General features: G+C 40.0%; 1 protein-coding gene across 1 annotated transcript; it reads left to right on the plus strand.

Moving 5' to 3' along the window:
• Positions 1–406: 406 nt before the first annotated feature.
• LOC133246290 (histone H2A.V) lies at positions 407–12,430 on the plus strand. The gene is made up of 5 exons (XM_061414428.1): positions 407–705; positions 3,806–3,883; positions 6,558–6,671; positions 10,984–11,113; positions 12,099–12,430. Exons 1-5 carry the CDS (start codon positions 703–705, stop codon positions 12,158–12,160), a joined length of 387 nt encoding a protein of 128 aa, XP_061270412.1. The 5' UTR covers positions 407–702; the 3' UTR covers positions 12,161–12,430.
• Positions 12,431–20,562: the final 8,132 nt, after the last annotated feature.

The raw sequence follows: 20,562 nt of genomic DNA on the forward strand, positions 1-20,562 counted from the left end.
AGCAGCTAACCTAAGGCCAACGGGAAGGCGCTGCGGAGAAGGGCTGCCAGGCCTGGAAATAGTGCCCACCGCGGAGCGAGTCCCCGCTAGCACAGAGAAATCCTCGGAATCTGTGAAAAACCACGAGGAGAAGCAACGAACACGACCCTTTACTTCCCAATCAAATCTCAGCAAATATCAGAAACCCTAGAATCGACGCTGAGAAAGAGCGGGAAAGCCAGCGCAGCCACCAATCTGCCCACCCATGACCAATCGTGCTGTCTTTCCCTAAGGTCCGCCTCCCTTGCTCGCGGGCGATGTTCTTATCGGCTGATTTCCGCCAGCCTTCAGCTCTCATTGGTCAGCTCCTCCGTTCATCAGGTTGGGCCTTGTAGACAGGCGGAGAACGGCGTCTGGCTCCGCCCCCAGTCGCGCACAGGCGCGTCTGTGTAGGAGTAGGAGGCTCCGCCTCCGCGGGCCGTGTGCAAAAACAAACAGCCGTTAGGGAGGAGGGGCTGAGGGGCGGGGCCTGGTTAGAAGGAAGTGCGCGATTGGGCAGCAGACGGGGTTCAAACGAGCAAGGCGAGCGGGCATTGGCCGGGACGGCGCGAGGCGGGCCCCGGTTATTGTCCGGGCTCTCGCGGCCGCGGCGGCAACGGCGGTCGGTGCTGCGCTAGCGGCGGCGGCGGCTCGGCGGGACCGAGGGCACGAGCGGCCGAGACCATGGTGAGGGCTGCGGGGCGGCCGGGAGGGCGGCGATGGCCGAGTGGCGCCGCTACCTGTTGAGGCGGCGGGCGTCAGGCGGCGACGACATCGGTGGGGCGGGCGTCAGGCGCCCGGGCTGCCAGCGGTCCCGGCCTCGCTCGCCGCGGCGCCGGCGCGAATCGAGGTGCGCGGGCTGAGGCCGGGTGTCCCTGAGCAGGACAACCCTCGCGGCTCCACAGCACCTCCGCTGCTGCTGCGACTGACTTTGAGTCCTAAATTGTGCGTTGGTAAGAAAAGTGCGGCTTTTTAGAAACGCGAATGGAGGGGACCGGGCTCCTTGTGAAGTTGAGAGGGAAAGGCGTTGGAGGGGGGCCGTGCCCTGCGCGGGAGTGAAGCAGTAAAGCCGAGGCGATGAGTGGTGTCCGCCCGAGCGCCCTCCGGAGACAGCCCTGCCCGAGGCTGAACCACAAACAGAAATTGTGGTTATTGTGACGTTCTTGCGTCTTAGATCTGGAGTCGACCTTGTGGATGGTAGCACCCGGGCTCTGTAACTTGTAGTTGTGCCGTTAACGGAAGCGCTTTCACAGGCAGACTCTGGCATAGATTACATCTGCTCTGTAAACTGATTTGCTCGAGCCGACAATTCTCGTGATGCTTGCTGGTTTCAAAAGGTGTCATTCGTTTAATCTCTAGCAACCTACCATATATTGGCTGTCCCTTTACCAGCAGCTAAAAATACATACACGTTCGCATGGCTAAAAATACAGGAGGCGTGGAGTTGTCATTCTTGTTTTGAAATTTTAAACGTGATGGGAAGTGAACATGTATCTGTTAAACAAACTTGCAACTTGCTTGACATCCAGTTTGCAACTTTTTCTGAATGAAATATACTCCATTGGCCTCCATAGGCATGTTTTCTACCTGGAGATGCTTAGCCCAGGTTAATACTAACTCAGTTTTCAGAATAAAAAATTTTATCGTGCTTGTATTTTGTTTCTCAGCAAACGTATTAAAATGATTGTGCGAAGTTGGGAAGGTGTGTTTATACTTTGAGGAGGTTGTGAAACGAAAGTATTCATTTACTATGCAATTTTATATTCACAAGTTTAATTAAAATTTTGTTTTTGTTGAGTATAAGAAATGTATCTGGACTCTCCAAGCCACGGAAATAGTCATTTAATTTACTGAGATTTTTAAAAACTGATTTCCTGCCTACTTCCTTAAAAAACAAATAGGTTATACAGCAAATGTAATGGATTTGAAACGGTAGGGATAGAATTGCTTAAGATAAGTAAATTGGGAAACCTGAGGAGTTTTGCAGTTAATAACTTTTTTATTGATAACTTTGTGTTTCATAATTCAGTCATAGAGAAATAATGATTATAGTTTTAGCCTCATGCACTAGTTGAGATGTTTCTTATGTTTTACATCAGGGCAAATAGAGCTGAAAAGATTTATTTGAAGAATAAGTGAAAACACATGGTTACTTGAACTGACCTCAGAAATCCAAAGATGATGCAGTATCTTTTTCTTGTATAGCAGCATGGTCAGAAATTATTAAAAATATATGAGGCATTCTTGTAGAAATCTAAAGATTCTCAGTTCTCTTTGTTAAACTTAAATCAGTCTCTCTTGCTAGATTATTAAATTTAAGACAGATACTAATTATTCATTTTTTGTTCCTGCTCCTAACAACTGCCAAGGCCTTTTATTTTTTTCCCTTAAATATAGATTTGAGAGATAAACATTGGCTCAACTGAGACATGGGGTATGGGGCATACATAGTTGATTTTTAGTCTAAAAATAAAGCATTACAAAAGGGATATGCCATTTCTACTTCACAAATACCCTCAAACAACTGGCCAGTTTTGTAAACTGATTTTTTTTTTTTTTTAAACAGACAAGAAATAGATTTAAATAGTAAAATCGAGCAGTTCAAAAGGGAGTATTGGTTTCCTTCTCAAGTCAGATCCTTAATATTCCCTCCCTAGTAGCAAATAACTTTTCTGGTGTGTTGTGTGACCTTCTAGAAGTGTATGTTACACACATACTCTGCAGTACCTCATTTTTACATAAACAAAAGCTCACTGTGCTTGCACATACCTTGCCTTTTACCCAAATATGTATTGTGATTTCTTCCATATCAGCACATGTCTATAATTCATTTGTTGAAATGGCTGTATAATATTCCATTGCATTTATATACTGTGTCCTATTTGTGAACATTCAGGTTATTTGAGAAACATTTCTATCATTTGAAAGTGTTTTTTCTTTAACTCCTTAAGAATAAGTTTGAATGTCTTTTCTTTTTTTTTAAACACACATAACAGTGACCATTTTGCAATTTTTTAAATGCCTGCCAAGTCTCTATTCCATCCTCTTCCCAGCCTCTGGCAGCCACCCTTCTGCTTTCTGTTCCTGTGATTTTGACTAGGTAGGTCGTGTTAAGTGGAATCAGACATATTGGTCCTTTTGCAACTGGCTTATTTCACTTAGCATCATGTCTTCAAGATTTATTTGTGCAGTAGCATGTATCAGAATTTCCTTCATTCTTACAGTATATACCACAATTTTCCATGATGGACATTTAGGTTGTTTCTTTTAGCTGCTATTTATAATACTGCTGTGAATAAAATAGCAAATAGTATACAAAATATGTTTGAGTCCCTGCTCTCCGTTATTGAGTATGTGCCCAGAAGTGCTAGATCATAAGGTAATTCTGCGTTTAATTTTTTGAGGGTTGTTGTTTTTTCTCAAGATGGTATTTTTTTTCCTCTCAAAAGAGGTAAGTTCTGAATATTTCTATGGAAATGATAGATGCTAACATTTAAAAAATTATTTTATTATGAACTATTTCTAACATAAGAGTTACATTGATGATGAATATTCTTCAGTCTGAAATTTGAAAAATATGTTCAAATTTTTAGAAATCTCATTTTAAGTAAATATTTAAGTTTTGATTTCATCTTTATATAAATCAATAAATGGCAATATGGCATGTATATTTAAAATTGAAAGAGAATTTTTTTAACTACCTAAAATAAAACTAGAAGAAATTTTGTTTCCTAGATATTTTTGAAATAGCATTTTTGATTCTTCATCTGGAACTTTTTTCACTTAGGCTGGAGGCAAAGCTGGAAAGGACAGTGGGAAGGCCAAGGCCAAGGCAGTGTCTCGCTCACAGAGAGCTGGGCTACAGGTAACTGATTCATTATTAAATTAATTTCTTAACAGTTGTAACTCATGACTCAAATGTTTCTTTAATTACAAAAATGTACTATTGACCTTTGATAATGAAATTAATTGGTCAAAATACAAACAACAAAGCAACAGCCTTTTAATTTGTACTCTTTTCTAAGCAGCGACAAGTTAGGAAAACATCTTAGGCAAATTTGGTGATTTTGCTGTCTTAAAATCTGTTATTTCTAGATAATAATTATGTTTCTAGTACTTTTATAAACTATCATATTGAAGTGAGTATGCTGTTGCTTTCGTTTTGAAGAAGGTGTTTGTAGTGGTATATCAGCTTTCAGGATGAAATAGAAGAATGGACTGTCCACTAGTCCTCTGAGTCTTTCCCAATACCTTCAAATGTAGACTAAGTTATATATACTCAAGAACACTAGGTAATTTCAAATTTTATATATATGAATTGCTGCAACTTTAATCCATAAACTCAAATTTTTCTGGGTGAGTAAGAATTAATTGCCTTACATATAAGAGATACTTTTTAAACAGGAAAGTTTGAAGGCCAGACTATAAGGTAGTGATGCAAAATTTTTAAGGAAGAAGATGACATTTTCTGAATGGTACTGAAGGAAGTGGAGGGGCAAGAACTTACCCTTTATGGGTACTTTCTCTGTTTTGGAGCATCATGCAAATATCAATTAGAATTTATTTGAGGGAATTCCCTGGCAGTCCAGTGGTTAGGACTTGGTGCTCTCACTGCAAAAAGCCCGGGTTTGATCTGTGGTCAAGGAACTAAGATCCTGCAAGCTGCATAGCCAAAAAAAAACCAAGTGGAATTTATTTGCAGTATCCTTACCTTGAAGTTGCAGATGGAAGACAGATTACAGGTTATTGCAGTGGTTTAGGAATAAGGTAACGCATACTTGAACTTATATGTGTGTGTGTGTATGTTAGTTGCTTAGTCGTGTCTGACTCTTTGCAACCCCATAGACTGTAGCCCACCAGGCCCCTCTGTCCATGGGATCCTCCAGGCAAGAACACTGGAGTGGGTTGCCATTTCCTTCTCCAAAAGGAACCATAAAAAGAAAGAAAGAAAGTGAAGTTGCTCAGTCGTGTCCGACTCCTTGCAACCCCATGGACTGTAGCCTACCAGGCTACTCCATCCATGGAATTTTCCAGGCAAGAGTACTGGAGTGGGTTGCCATTTCCTTCTCCAACTTGAACTTGAGTGGGATGGAAAAGAATAGAAGGCATATATATGCTCCTAAAAAATGAGAGGAGAGGTACAGGTTTGAGAGGAAGGTCAGAAGTTTCTCTAAGGCCTAGACCCTAAGGGGAGTTTGTAGTAGGAGCAAGTTATAAAATAAAAATTTAAGTGGAATCATTTGGAAATTCAGTAAAATATCCATGTGAAAATATCCAAAAGTTGTAGATTTGAGTCTAGCTTTCCAAGAGAAGTGATCAAAAGAATTACAAATTTAAAATCACTTAAGTAAAATGGGTAGTTTGTGCTATGGATGAGTTTCCTCAGTAGTGCTTGAGAAAAGAACAAATAGACATTGGTGGACTCCTCACCGTATTTGACATATTTGAGTCAAACAATGAAGACTGAGGAGTAGTCATTGTTAGAACTGTGTAATCCCTGTGGCCTGAGAAGAATGGTTTTCAAGGTCCTCTGTGTCAGACAACATGTCAATCACTGAGGATCTAAAAGGGAGTAAGGCATAGATCCTGGTCTTGGGGACCTTAGAATTAGGGAAGGAATGTAAATAGAACAGTCATGCATTTTCTTCTGAAGCATGCAATCTAGAAGTGGCTAGTAGATTTGATAATTAAAATGTTATTGTTGATCTTTAAGAATGGTGTTTAACAGAAGCCAAGTTTGGATTGGGAGAAAATGGGTGACAAGAAAGAGGTTTCAAGTTTACTTTTAAATTTTGCCTTTGAAAAGGGATGTTTAGGCTGTAAGTGGAGGCAGTTACAGTAGACTAGACTAGACGTGTAGAGACCTTTGAACTGTGCAGAAAAGGAGCCAGCAAAAAGGAGGTAATGGAGTTGTTGAATGATGGAGTAGTAAGGATGAGGAAGGTCCTTAAAGTCAGGGGGTGGGGGTGGATGTAGTCAGAGGCATAGACAAGTGGGATTAGGGTACTGTAGAAATGAGAAAGTACCTATTCTCATAAAGTAGGAAGTCACAATATTGGTTTTCTTAACTATCAGGTTACCTCTTGAAACTGAGGAAGGAAGAATGAAGTTGGGGCCTAAAGAAGGTGGTAGAGGTTCATAGTCACATGAGCCTGTTATGTGAAGGAATTAATTAAATAGAAATAACAGTTATTAGGCCCTGTGGAATGTGCAGTTGGTGACTATACTGCATAGTTTCTCTTTATTTTGTATAATGACTCCATATTATGCAGGAATTAATTTGTAAAACTGTGTTTTTTGTTTGTTTTTAAATTCTGTCTTCAGGGGGTGTAAAATTAGGCATGACCATTTGGGGCTAATTATTAGGACATACTAACTTACAACCCCAAAGAACTGTTAATTGGCAAATAATTTTGGCTTCTAATAAATGTAACCAGATTTTTTTATCTTGATTTACTTATGTCATTCGGCTGTTCGTTACGTTCAGTAACGTGATGTTAAAACTTCAGTGTTTCCCGTTTTGATGGTCTCTCTTTCAGTTTCCCGTGGGCCGCATCCATAGACATTTGAAGACTCGTACCACGAGCCACGGAAGGGTCGGTGCCACTGCTGCAGTGTATAGTGCTGCAATTCTGGAGTACCTCACTGCTGAGGTTAGTGGTGGAAATAATTATGTGTTGGAATCCCAGAGTTGTCCTAGACATAAATGGCTGAAACCCATGGAGTATGAGTTTGAAACAAAAAGACTCACTCTTGTTAGTTTCTTTTAATAGCAGTTTTTAGATGGATTTTTCAGCCAGTACTAGTGTCAAACAGAACTTTGGTGTGCTCACTTTTAAAGTTAGGACAATAAAGGACAGAAATGGTATGGACCTGCTGCTGCTGCTAAGTTGCTTCAGTCATGTCCGACTCTGTGCGACCCCATAGACGGCAGCCCACCAGGCTCCGTCGTCCCTGGGATTCTCAAGGCAAGAACGCTGGAGTGGGTTGCCATTTACTTCTTCAATGCATGAAAGTGAAAGTGAAGTCGCTCAGTTGTGTCCGACTCTTTGCAACCCCATGGACTGCAGCCCACCAGGCTCCTCCGCCCATGGGATTTTCCAGGCAAGAGTACTGGAGTGGGTTGCCATTGCCTTCTCCTAGCAGAAGCAAAAGATATTAAAAAGAGGTGTCAAGAATGCACAGGAGAACTATACAAAAAAGATCTTAATGACCCAGATAACTGCAATGGTGTGATCATTCACCTAGAGCCAGACATCCTGGAAGTCAAGTGGGCCTTAGGAAGCATCACTATGAACAAAGCTAGTGGAGGTGATGGAATTCCAACTGAGCTATTTCAAATCCTAAAAGATGATGCTGTGAAAGTATTGTACTCTGTATGCCAACAAATTTGGAAAACACAGCAGTGGCCACAGGACTGGAAAAGGTCAATTTTCATTCCAGTCCCAAAAAAAGGCAATGCCAAAGAATGCTCAAACTACCATACAATTCCACTCATCTCACACCCTAGCAAAGGAATCCTCAAAATTCTCCAAGCCAGGCTTCAACAGTACATGAACCATGAACTTCCAGATATTCAATCTGGATTTAGAAAAGTCAGAGGAACCAGAGATCAAATTGCCAACATCCTCTGGATCATCAAAAAAGCAAGAGAGTTCCAGAAAAACATCTACTTCTGTTTCATTGACTATGCTAAAGTCTTTGTGTGGATCACAACAAACTGTGGGAAATTCTTCAAGAGATGGTAATACCAGACCACCTTTCCTGAGAAATCTGTATGCAGGTCAAAAAGCCACAGTTAGAACCTACATGGAACAACAGACTGGTTCCAAATTGGGAAAGGAGTACATCAAGGCTGTATATTGTCACCCTGCTTATTTAACTTATATGCAGTTAAATCATTTGAAATCCCTGGCTGGATGAAGCACAAGCTGGAGTCAAGATTACCAGGAGAAATATCAATAACCTCAGATATGCCGATGACACCACCCTTATGGCAGAAAGAGAACTAAAGAGCCTCCTGATGAAAGTGAAAGAGGAGAGTGAAAAGCTGGCTTAAAACTCAACATTCAAACTAAAATCATGATATCCTGTCCCGTCACTTCATGGTAAATAGTTGGACAAACAATGGAAACAGTGGGAGACTTTATTTTTGGGGGGCTCCAAAATCACTACAGATGGTGACCGCAGCCATGAAATTAAAAGATGCTTACTCCTTGAAAGAAAAGCTTTGACTAACTTAGCATATTAAAAAGCAGAGACATTACTTTGCCAACAAAGGTTCATCTAGTCAAAGCTGTGGTTTTTCTGTAGTCATGTATGGTTGTGAGAGTTGGACCTTAAAGAAAGCTGAGCGCTGACGAACTGATGCTTTTGAACTGTGTTGTTGGGGCAGACTTGAGAGTCCCTTGGACTGCAAGGTGGAGCAGGCCAGTCAATCCTAAAGGAAATCAGTCCTGAATATTCATTGGAAGGAATGATGCTGAAGCTCCAATAGTTTGGCCACCTGATGTAAAGAACTGACTCATTGGAAAAGACCCTGTTGCTGGGAGAGATTGAAGGCAGGATGAGAAGGGGATGACAGAGAATGAGATGGTTTGATGGTATCACAATCTCAATGGACATGAGTTTGAGCAAGCTCCAGGAGTTGGTGATGGACAGGGAAGCCTGGGGTGCAGTAGTCCATGGAGTCGCAAAGAGTAGGACATGACTGAGCGACTGAACTATACCAGCTGAGCTACTAGGAAAGCCTGAACTGAGCATCAGTAATCCATATTTTTAAGTGACTTGACAAACAAGTGTAAAATAATTTAAATACCATACTGCTAATTAAACTAATTCTGAACTATGTATATAAGCAGTAGGTGATATTTGTGGACTTCACTAATGGTCCATCCAGTGGTAAAGACTCTGCACCCCGCTGCAGGGAGGTTTGATCCCAGGTCAGGAAAGATTCCCAAATGCTGGGCATCATGGCCAAAAACAAAAAAAGTATTGGTGAAGTTACAGGATAACTCTTAGTTAATAAAAATTTAAAGTGGAGTAAAGTTTTACCAGTGTGATCATACATTTTTTTAATGTTATATTAGTTATTAATTTGGCTGCACTGGATCTTTATTGCAGTACATAGGCTTCTCATTGCATTGGTTTCTTTTGTTGTGGAGCAGGGGCTCTAGGGTGCACAAGCTTCAGTTTTGCACATGGGCTTAGTTGTTCCACGGCATGTGGAATCTTGCCAGACCAGGGATCAAACACATGTCCCTTGCATTGGCAGGTGGATTCTTCACCACTGAACCACCAAGGAAGTCCATCACAACTCTTACTGTGATGATATGATGACATGAAATTTGGTAAAAGACCTAATCAATCCTGGTGCTCTGTGTGGTTGTACACATAAATTGCTGTATCATAACTCAGTTTGACTTTTCAGGAAATTAGATAAGTTATTTGGGCAAAAGTTCTTAATTCATGGACCATCACTTCCTCCACAGTAATCTCTCCTAATAAAACAAAAGGGACATCATGAGACTCCTCCAACTGCATTCCAAACCAGGAGAGTAATTTGAGTAGCAAGCAAGTCAAGTGATAGAGTTAGCCAGTCTAGTAGAAGCAAGGGGAAGATTCTTACTTGGGAAAAATGTGCTTGGGAGCTAGGTTGAAAGGTTTAGGTTTAACCTGTGTGTTAATTATCACTGCTGTCATTTCATTAACTTTACCAAATCATTTGTTTTCCCATTGGAGATTTACCATTTACTTTAACATTGATAGTGTCAACTTTACTGTGTCACAAGGAGGGATTTTTGTGTAGGTAATATTTTTGTTGGTACTAGTTAGGAGCCTTTCTCCTCTATCACTTTTATATCAGTTTTTATTAATATTTGTTTAGCTGCAGGCTTTTCAGAAAGGTATGCATTTTGTTCATTTATGTGAAGATACAGGCTTCTGCTTCAGAACGTTCATGTCCCATCTGAACTCCCATTTTCTTTATTCTTAGGAACTTACGACTTTTTAGGTTAAGATTAAATAATAAATATACACATTCACTCACACACACGAGCATATACACATATGTAATCAACACGTGTCTTCCACATATCTAAGTTTGGGGTTTTAGAAGTAAAGGAAATACTGAAATCTGAGTTTGGAGGTAATTAACTTTTCAGTGTTCGTTTCACACTAGAATCACTTGCAAAAGCTTTCAAAAGATGGTGGTGCCTGACCTCACCTCAGTCTACTCAGGGTTGCAGAGGAGAATGGAATAGAGAGTGCTGGTGGTTTTTAAAGCATACTGATTGTTCCATATGTTATACCAAGGCTTTCCACCACTCTGCTTAAATCAGGAGACTCTGTGGAGTTAGTTTTGTATTGTTTCCATCAAAAGTTTTATAATGCCAGTACAGTCTATGGATGAGAAAAGAGAAATGCAGTTTTATGGCCAGCTGGGACTTTGAAATTACTCTTGCTGAAAATTCCCATTATAGAATAAAGGGCTTCTGGCATACTGCCTACATATTATAAAGCCCAGCGGTGTTAGAAATTCTGAATAAGGAATTATCTTTATACTTTTAAACTTTTCTACAAGTTGTAAGCAATAAATTCCAGCTGTTAAGGGCTATGAAAAATTAGACTACTCGGGTATATTAAAATATAATCATTTTCTAGATGTTCACAATTAGAATCTTGGCTAAGGGATAATAACACTTATTTCTTGCTATAGAAGTTGATGATTTTTGCTCATTTCTAGTTATTTTGCAGAGAATTAATATAAAAGGACCAAATGAAGTACTAAGAGTTCTATAACCTTACTGTAGAAATTTGGAAATAAATTATTGTTGGTTTATTTATGTATCTTTTGTGTTTTATGTGTAAATGCTATAGTGATCTTTTAGCTATAATTGCAAGTCTAAACAGAATCCTTAAACACTTCACCCTTGTTTGATATGCTGTCTCATGGGTGCTTTGTAGGTGCTGGAGCTGGCAGGTAATGCATCCAAGGATCTCAAAGTTAAGCGGATCACTCCACGCCACTTGCAGCTTGCAATCCGTGGTGATGAAGAGTTGGATTCTCTTATCAAAGCTACCATAGCTGGGGGTGGTATGTATTATTTACTCTTCAACGTAGACGTTATTGGCCTTTATGACTAATACGTAATTCAGATCAGTGATCCAGTACTGAGAACATAGAAGGTTAAATTCCAAAAGTGTTAAATCTTACTATTCTAGGCTTCTTCTCATGACCTGAATATTTCTTCTCCACATACAATGCTGTTTTTGAAAGGAAGTTCTTTAGCTAAATTTCATAGATGAGATTTGAAACCAAGTGTTTAAAATATTTTCTGTATCCTTTAAACTGTGTTTGAAAAAAATCATCTTGAGAAATTGCATAATGTGATGCTCTTGAAAGTCAGACTGAGGGTAACTGAATGAGTCAGTTCTTCATCCTTTTTGGATTACATTTGGAGAACCTCTTGAAAGCCGTGGTTACTCTTCTCAAAAAAAAAAAAGAAAAAAAAAAAACAGAAAATCACACCATTTTACATACAGTTTTAGAGGGGGTTCCCAGACCCCAAGATGAAGATCCCTTGGTATAGATACTTAAGTAAACTTCATTCTAAGAGAAAAACAAATACCGTATATTAACACCGTATGTGGAATCTAGAAAAATGCTACTGATAAGCCTATTTACAGGGCAGGAATAAAGATTCAGACATAGAGAATGGATTTGTGAACACAGTAGGGGGAAGGAGAGCATGGGAGGAACTGAGAAAGTAACATTGACATAGATACACTACCATGTGTAAAATAGATGACTAGTGGGAAACTGCTGTATAGCACAGGGGTCTCCACTCCGTGCACTGTGATGACCTGGTGGGGTGGGAGAGAGGCTCCAGAGGGAGGGGATATATGTATCCTTAGAGCTGATTCACGTTGTTGTGCGGCAGAAACCAGCACAGCATTGTAAAGCAGTTAGCCTTCAGTTAAAAAAAAAACATCTTCATTCTTTGTGAATTGTTCTTTGGGGTTGAGGGCCTGAACTGATAGTTTTTCTACTAATACCGTTTCATTTCATTTCATTCTAGGAGTGATCCCTCACATCCACAAGTCTCTGATTGGAAAGAAGGGACAGCAGAAAACTGCTTAGAGAGCTGTCGTAACCAGCCCTCTTCCTCCCTGTCACTGTACTGTAACGGGACAGAAGAAATAATGGGGTTATGTGGAATTTTTAAAACAGTTAAATGGAAAACCATAGACAATTACTGTAGACATGATAAAAGAAACATTTGTACGTTCTTAGAATCGAAGTTTGATAAAAGTACCTTTTCATGTGGCAACAGTTGTGTTGATTGGCTAGGTTTCTCCCTTGTGTTTTATACAAAAATGGAATTGATAAACCATTTTTTAAAAAAAATAACTTGTCTCAAAACTGTTTGTGCTGTGTTGGAAATACTTTGCTCATCCTTTGAAATTTTTAATATTTCAAATTGGTTATATATTCAGAAAAATCAGAAATTGGGAATCTGCTTCTATCATTGATACCATATTATATTGGATCTTAGATGCTACCTATTTGTAGTATATACAATTATTTTACATACCACTAAAAAAAGAAAAACTGCCAATTAAACCATGATATGCCATCAATTATAAGATGCATCCAAATTTCAGAGATCTTAGAATATTTCAAGAACTGATGAAATACGTGTGAAATTATTTGAATTAAATGAGTACTTACCATATGGCAGGTTCTGTACTAAGTGCTTTACTGATGAAATTTTATTACCCCCATCTTAAAGGTATGGAAACTGAGGCTCACAGATGTTAAATGGCTTGCCAGAAAACATTTATCCAGTAGATCGAAAAAGGCAGAAGTAGGATACAAACTTCGATTTGGCTGACTCCAGAACCCACACACTTAAACCTAGAATTGAAGATTATGTAAGTTGTCTGCTTTTGGCTTAAAATTCCAGCTTTTAGTGATCTTTTATTGGTACAGTAATATTCAGTAATTTGTACAATATTTTTAAAATATTTTTGTCAGTTTCTAAGTAACTATTGTAAGATTTAAGTTAGTGTACCAGTTAATGGTCCATCAGGAAATTATATTTTTTCTGCCTGGAAGTCTTCATTGACAATGGAAATTCTTGAATGTTTTCTAATACAATACCAGTATAAAACTCTCATTTTTAAAAACTTATTTTATTATGGAAATTTTCAAAAATAAAGAGAATAGTATGATGAACCCCCGTGTACTCATCCTCCAACTTCAGCAGTTATCCTGTGGTCAATTTTGTTTTACCTATATCCCTCCTCAGCCCTCATGTTGATTAGTTTGAATCCCGTTCCAGGCATGATTAATTTTCATATCTACATACTTAAGTATGTGTCGCTAAAGAAGGGGTACTTTTTAGACTATAACCACAATACCATTATTTTAAGACAGCTAAGACATTTTGTAATACAAATATCCAGTCAGTATTCAAATATTCCTCATTGTTTCCTAATTTTACAGTTGGTTTGTTTGAATCAGGATCCATACACTATGTCTCCATTTTACTGATAGCTCTTCAGTTTCTCTTTAATCTATAGGTCTCTTTTTTTTTTCCTTAAAATTTAATTTTTGAAGAAACAGTTCTATAGGATTGTCTCTAAGTGTGGATTTTACTGAATCTTGGCACACATTTTGAAGAAGCTTCTATACTGAGAAGATCTACAGTTGTCATGTGTGAAGTTTTGTAGTTTCTAGAAAACAAAGTAGCAATAGAAAAGGCAAAATAATCTTAACAGAATTACTAGAGTTTTAATAGAGTTCTCCAGAGAATTGCTTCAAATTTTGGTAATGTAATTATTTGCTATGTCCTATGTTGCCAGGATTGTATTTTTGTTTTCTAATGGAAGAAAACTAGAGCAATTGGGCCAGGTTCTTTGGGCCTCAGCCTCACATTTGGTCCATCTTGCTGCATCTGTACACCACTTCCTCCTACTGGCTTGTTGTAAAGTGTGTCCCAGCCATCATATTTCATCTGTTGTACCTTCACAGGTAACTAGGAAGGGTTTATGTGTGTGTGTGTGTGTGTGTTTTACATGTTTTTTTTGTATGTGTGTGTGTATTTTTTTTTTTCCCTGACACTGAGTGGCATGCAGGATTTTAGTTCCCTGACCTTAGTTCCTTCAGGATGGACCTGAGCCCATGCTTCAGGAGCATAGAATCTTAACCACTGAACTGCCAGGGAAGTCCCAATAATAATTTGAAGTGAGCCAAATTTGGTCATACTTCAGAATCCATGCAGGATTGGTTCCAGGACACCTCGGATACTCAGATCCACAAGATGCTCAAATTCATTACATAAAATGGCGTAACACTTGCACACAAGATTGGACCATCTTCCCAAATACATTAACTCATCTCTGGATACTACCTAAAACACTGTAAATACTATATATAGTTGTAAATACAGTGTAAATGTTCTGTAAATAGTTGTCAGCGTATGGTAAATTCAAGTTTTGCTTTCTGGAAATTTGTGGAATATTTTTCTCCAATATTATTTTTTAATTTGGCTGCACCAGCTCTTACTTGCAGCATGTGGGATCTAGTTTTCTGACCAGGGATGGAACCTGGGCCCACTGTGTTAGGAGAGCAAAGTGTTAACTGCTGGACACCAGGTTAGTCCTTCCAATATTTATTTTTGGTTATGCTGGGTCTTCACTGCTGAAGGCATATTTTCTCTTGTTCTGGAGGGTTGGGGCTGCTCTCTAGTTGTGTGGGCACTTCTCATTGTGGTGGCTTCTCTTGTGGAGCACAGGCTCTAGGGCATGTAGATTCAGTAGTTATGCACAAGCTTAGTTGCCCCTCAACATGACTTGTCCTAGACAAGGGATTGAACCCATGTCCCCTGCATTGGCAGGTGAATTCTCAACCAGTGGATTACCAGGGAAGCTCCCTCCCGAATATTTTTGCTCCATGATTGGTTGAATCTGTGGACATAAAACCTGTACCCCAATGTTCATCACAGCACTGTTTATAATAGCCAAGACATGGAAGCAACCTAGATGTCCATCAGCAGATGAATGGATAAGAAAGCTGTGGTACATATACACAATGGAGTATTACTCAGCCATTAAAAAGAATACATTTGAATCAGTTCTAATGAGGTGGATGAAACTGGAGCCTATTACACAGAGTGAAGTAAGCCAGAAGGAAAAACATAAATACAGTATACTAACGCATATATATGGAATTTAGAAAGATGGTAACAATAACCCGGTGTATGAGACAGCAAAAGAGACACTGATATATAGAACAGTCTTATGGACTCTGTGGGAGAGGGAGAGGGTGGGAAGATTTGGGAGAATGGCAATGAAACATGTAAAATATCATGTAGGAAACGAGTTGCCAGTCCAGGTTCGATGCACGATGCTGGATGCTTGGGGCTGGTGCACTGGGACGGCCCAGAGGGATGGTATGGGGAGGGAGGAGGGAGGAGGGTTCAGGATGGGGAACACATGTATACCTGTGGCGGATTCATTTTGATATTTGGCAAAACTAATACAATTATGTAAAGTTTAAAAATAAAATTAGAAAAAAAAAAAAACCTGTGGATATGGAGGACAAACTATACTATAGATTTGTTTTAAAATTAATGTTTTTGAAATATTTAGTACAGGTAAAAGGAATGTGTGATGAGAGTCCTCTCTGCCCATAGGCCTTCACCCCTCTACCCAAAGACACCCACTGGAAAACATTTCTCTGTATTCTCCGAAGGATATATAAAAGCACAAAGATACACTTTATTCTGCTTTTTTACAAAAACTATCATGTTATAGGGCTTCCCTGATGGCTCAGTGGTCAAGAATCCACTTGCCGATGCAGGAGACTTGGGTTTGATCCCCGGTCAGGAAGATTCCCTGGAGGAGGAAATGGCTACCCACTCCAGTATCCTGCCTTGGAAATCCCATTGACAGAGAAGTCTGGCGGGCTACAGTCCTTGGAGTCACAAAAGAGTTGGACACGACTTAGCCTAATCACAACAGTATATGTTAAATTGCATTCTACTGCCTTTTTTTTTTTTTTTTTCACCTAAAAGTCTAGTTGATGCTATTCTGGAGACGCACTACCTTGTTTTTTAAACAACTACATCCTATCTCATTATGTCAGTGATTTTTAGCCAGAAGGCAGTTTGAAAATTTGTGGGCCTCTGACAATAGATGGGGGTAGTGCTGGATGTATTACAATGTTTGAGACTGCCCCACTGATTTCCAAACATCATGTTTGTGCATGTGAAAAATGCATCTAAGTCTAAACTCCATTTTACGTGTTAACACAAAGAGTTTCGTTTTGGGTTGAAAATGTGAATATCCCTGACACTTCCCAGGCCTCTAACTGCTTTGTAATCTAACGGAAGCATAAACTTTAGAAAGGCCTAAAGGCTCCTGGAATTATGTCAAAGAGACACAGAGGTCAACTTAGGGGGGCTTGTACTAGTCAAATTTGGGATGATTTGAACATCAAAAATAATGAGTGCAATCATAATACATTGAATGAAAATCCTTGAGTCTATTGTGATAGGAGGAGGGAGGGAGAGATTAAAAGATTTCTCAGTTTTTTGCAACCACAGAATAATTGATTCAGGGGAATTCCCTCGTGGTCCAGTGGTTAGGACTTCATACACTCAACTGCTGAGGGCATGGGTTCAGTCCCTGATTCCCTGACTAGAGAAATAGGATCCCTCAAGCCATGTGATGCAGCCAAAAACTTTTTTTAATTGATTCAGGTGAAGACCAGTAATTGATATTGAAATAAAACAATCAGGTGAAAGATCTGGGAACAGAGTCTTCACACAGACAAAGTACCATCCCACAGGTTACCTACTCAGTAGGAAGTGTACAAAGTACCTTTCCAGTGGAGCAGCTGATGGTCTGTTGAGTCTAAGCTCATATGCCAACTGACAAGAGGCAGAATTAACAATATCTGATTATATTCTTTGCAGCCAAAGATGGAGCTCTATACAGTCAGCAAAAACAAGACTGGGAGTTGACACTCAGATCATGAACTACTTATTGCCAAATTCAGACTTAAAATGAAGAAAGTAGGGAAAACCGCTATTCAGGTATGACCTAAATCAAATCCCTTATGATTATACAGTGGAAGTGAGAAATAGCTTCAGGGGACTAGATCTGATAGAGTGCCTAAAGAACTATGGACAAGGGTTTGTGACATTGTGCAGGAAAACCATCCCCAAGAAAAATGCAATGGCAAAATGGTTGTCTGAGGAGGCCTTACAAATAGCTGTGAAAAGAAGAGAAGCAAAAGGCAAAGGAGAAAAGGAAAGATATACCCATTTGGATGTAGAGTTCCAAAGAATAGCAAGGAGAGAGAAGAAAGCCTTCCTCAGTGATCAATGCAAAGAAATAGAGGAAAACAATAGAATGGGAAAGACTAGAGACCTCTTCAAAAAAAATAAGAGATACCAAAGTAATACTTAATGCAAAGATGGGTACAATAAAGGACAGAAATGGTATGGACCTAACAGAAGCAGAAGGTAGAAGAGGTGGCGTGGTAGGGGGGTTCAGGATGGGGAACACGTACACCCGTGGCTGATTCATGTCAATGTATGGCAAAACCACTACAAAAAAAAAGGTGGCAAGAATACACAGAAGAACTATACAAAAAAGATTTACATGACCCAGATGATCACGATGGTGTGAAGACTCATCTAGAGCCAGACATCCTGGAATGAGAAGATAAGTGGGCCTTAGGAAATATCCCTACGAACAAAGCTAGTGGAGGTGATGGAATTCCAGCTGAGCTATTTCAAATCCTAAAAGATGATGCTGTGAAAGTGCTGCACTCAATATGCCAGCAAATTTGGAAAACTCAGCAGTGGCCATAGGACTGCAAAAGGTCAGTTTTCATTCCAATCCCAAAGAAAGGCAATGCCAAAGAATGCTCAAACTACTGCACAATTGCACTCATCTCACACGCTAGCAAAGGAATGCTCAAAATTCTCCAAGCCAGGCTTCAACAGTACATGAACCATGAATTTCTAGATGTACAAGCTGGATTTAGCTAAGTTAGAGGAAGCCAAGATCAAATTGCCAACACCCGTTGGATCATCAAAAAAGCAAGAGAGTTCCAGAAAAACATCTACTTCTGTTTTATTGACTATGCCAAAGCCTTTGACTGTGTGGATCACAACAAACTATGGAAAATTCTTCGAGATGGGAATACCAGACCACTTGACCTGGCTCTTGAGAAATCCGTATGCAGGTCAAGAAGCCATAGTTAGAACCTACATGGAACAACAGACTGGTTCCAAGTTGAGAAAGGAGTACATCAAGGCTGTATATTGTCACCCTGCTTATTTAACTTATATGCAGAGTACATCATGAGAAACGCTGGACTGGAAGAAACAAGCTGGAATCAAGAGTGCTGGGAGAAATACCAATAACCTCAGATGTGCAGATGACACCACCCTTATGGCAGAAAGAGAACTAAAGAGCCTCTTGATGAAAGAGAGTGAAAAAGTTGGCTTAAAACTCAACATTCAGACAACTAAAATCATGGCATCCGGTCCCATCACTTCATGGTAAACAGATGGAGAAACAATGGAAAGACTTTATTTTGGGGGGCTTCAAACTCACTGCAGAGGGTGACTGCAGCCATGAAATTAAAAGATGCTTACTCCTTGGAAGAATAGCTATGACCATCCTAGACAACATATTAAAAAGCAGAGACATTACTTTGCCAACAAAGGTCCATTTAGTCAAAGCTATGGTTTTTCCAGTAGTCACGTATGGATGTGAGTTGGACTATAAAGAAGGTTGAGTGCCAAAGAAGTTTTGAACTGTGGTGTTGAAGACTCTTGAGAGTCCCTTGGACTGCAAGGTGGTCCAACCAGTCCATCCTAAAGGAAGAGTCCTGAATATTCATTGGAAGGACTGATGCTGAACCTGAAACTCCAATAGTTTGGCCACCTGATGTGAAGAACTGACTCATTGGAGAAGACCCTGTTGCTGGGAAAGATTGAAGGCGGGAGAAAGAGATGCAGAGGATGAAATGGTTGGATGGCATCACGGACTCAATGGACATGAGTTTGAGTTGGCTCCAGGAGTTGGTGAGGGACAGGGAAGCCTGGCATGCTTTAGTCCATGAGGTCACGGAGTCAGGCACAAATAACTGACTGAACGATGCCTTTCTGCTTAAACATTGAATTCGTGTCCATTGAACCTTCTCTAATTTCCAGTTTACAGATAATTAAGTAGAACAAGCAGGTAACACAAAGTGGAGACATTGGCAGCAGCTCCAATGTCAATGATATTCCAAGTCAATGTGCTGGACTTAAAGAGTACAAGTCAGAGGGACTGCAAATGGGCATGAGGTTCTTCCTAGTGTGGTGAATTACAGGGATGGTTGCATTCACTACTGTACTCTTAAAATGGGTGAATTTTATGGTATATATACAGCATATGGTATATACCTGTTTGCCTGCCAAGTCACTTCAGTCGTGCCTGATTCTCTGTGACCCCATGGACTGTAGCCCACCAGGCTCCACTGTCCAGAGGATTTTTCAGACAATAGTGAAGTAGGTTGCCATACCCTCCTCCAGGGGATCTTCCCAGCCCAGGGGTTGAACCTACATCTACTTAACATCTCCTTCATTGGCAGGCAGATTCTTTACCACTACGCCACCTGGTATATTATGTAGTGTATATTACACATTATAATACCAATAGTTTTTAATATTAATAGAAATTGTTAGAAAGTAGGACTGTTCTAGATTAAAAAGACAGTCAATCAAATAGGCTTCCCAGATGGCACTAGGGGTAAAGAATCCACTGATGCAGATTCCATCACTGGGTTGGGAAGATCCCCTGGAGTAGTAAGTGGCAACTCACTCCAGTATTCTTGCCTGGAAAACTCCATGGACAGAGGAGCCTGGTGAGTTACAGTCCATGAGGCTGCAAATAGGACACTACTGAGCAACTGAACACACAGCAAACTAGGGACTGCCCTGGTGGCTCAGATGGTGAAGAATCTGCCTGCAATGCTTGAACTGGGTTTAAACACTGGGTAGGGAAGAATCCCAGTATTCTTGCCTGGAGAATTCCACGTACAGAGGAACCTGATAGGCTACAGTACATGGAGTCGCAGAGTCGGACATGTCTGAGCAACTTTCAAATATGTAAAACATAGGTTAGATCATGGTGGGGTTGGGGGAGAATAGCATTAAGACACTGATTGTAAAGAAACTGTACCTTAATAAAGCAGATTTGGGGCTTTCCTGGTGGCTTGATGGTAAAGACTCCACCTGCCAAGGCAGGAGACATGTGCTTGATCCCTGGGTAGGAGGAAATGGCAACCTGCTCCAGTATTCTTGCCTGGGAAATCCCATGTACAAGGAAGCCTGACATGTTAATATAGTCCATAGGGTCATGAGACACAACTTAGCAACTGAACAAAAGCTGATTCTAAACACAACTTTTGTCTTAGAAGTAACCTGTTGCTGCTTAAAATGAAACCTACATCAATACTCTAATGCAAACAAA

The sequence above is a fragment of the Bos javanicus genome, chromosome 4 (assembly GCF_032452875.1).
Source record: "Bos javanicus breed banteng chromosome 4, ARS-OSU_banteng_1.0, whole genome shotgun sequence".
Lineage (NCBI taxonomy): Eukaryota > Metazoa > Chordata > Mammalia > Artiodactyla > Bovidae > Bos > Bos javanicus.

Coding starts and splice junctions, on each gene's coding strand:
- LOC133246290 (XM_061414428.1), top strand. Junction 3,884..6,557: donor CACAGAGAGCTGGGCTACAG/GTAACTGATTCA, acceptor TCTCTCTTTCAG/TTTCCCGTGGGCCGCATCCA. Junction 11,114..12,098: donor AGCTACCATAGCTGGGGGTG/GTATGTATTATT, acceptor ATTTCATTCTAG/GAGTGATCCCTCACATCCAC.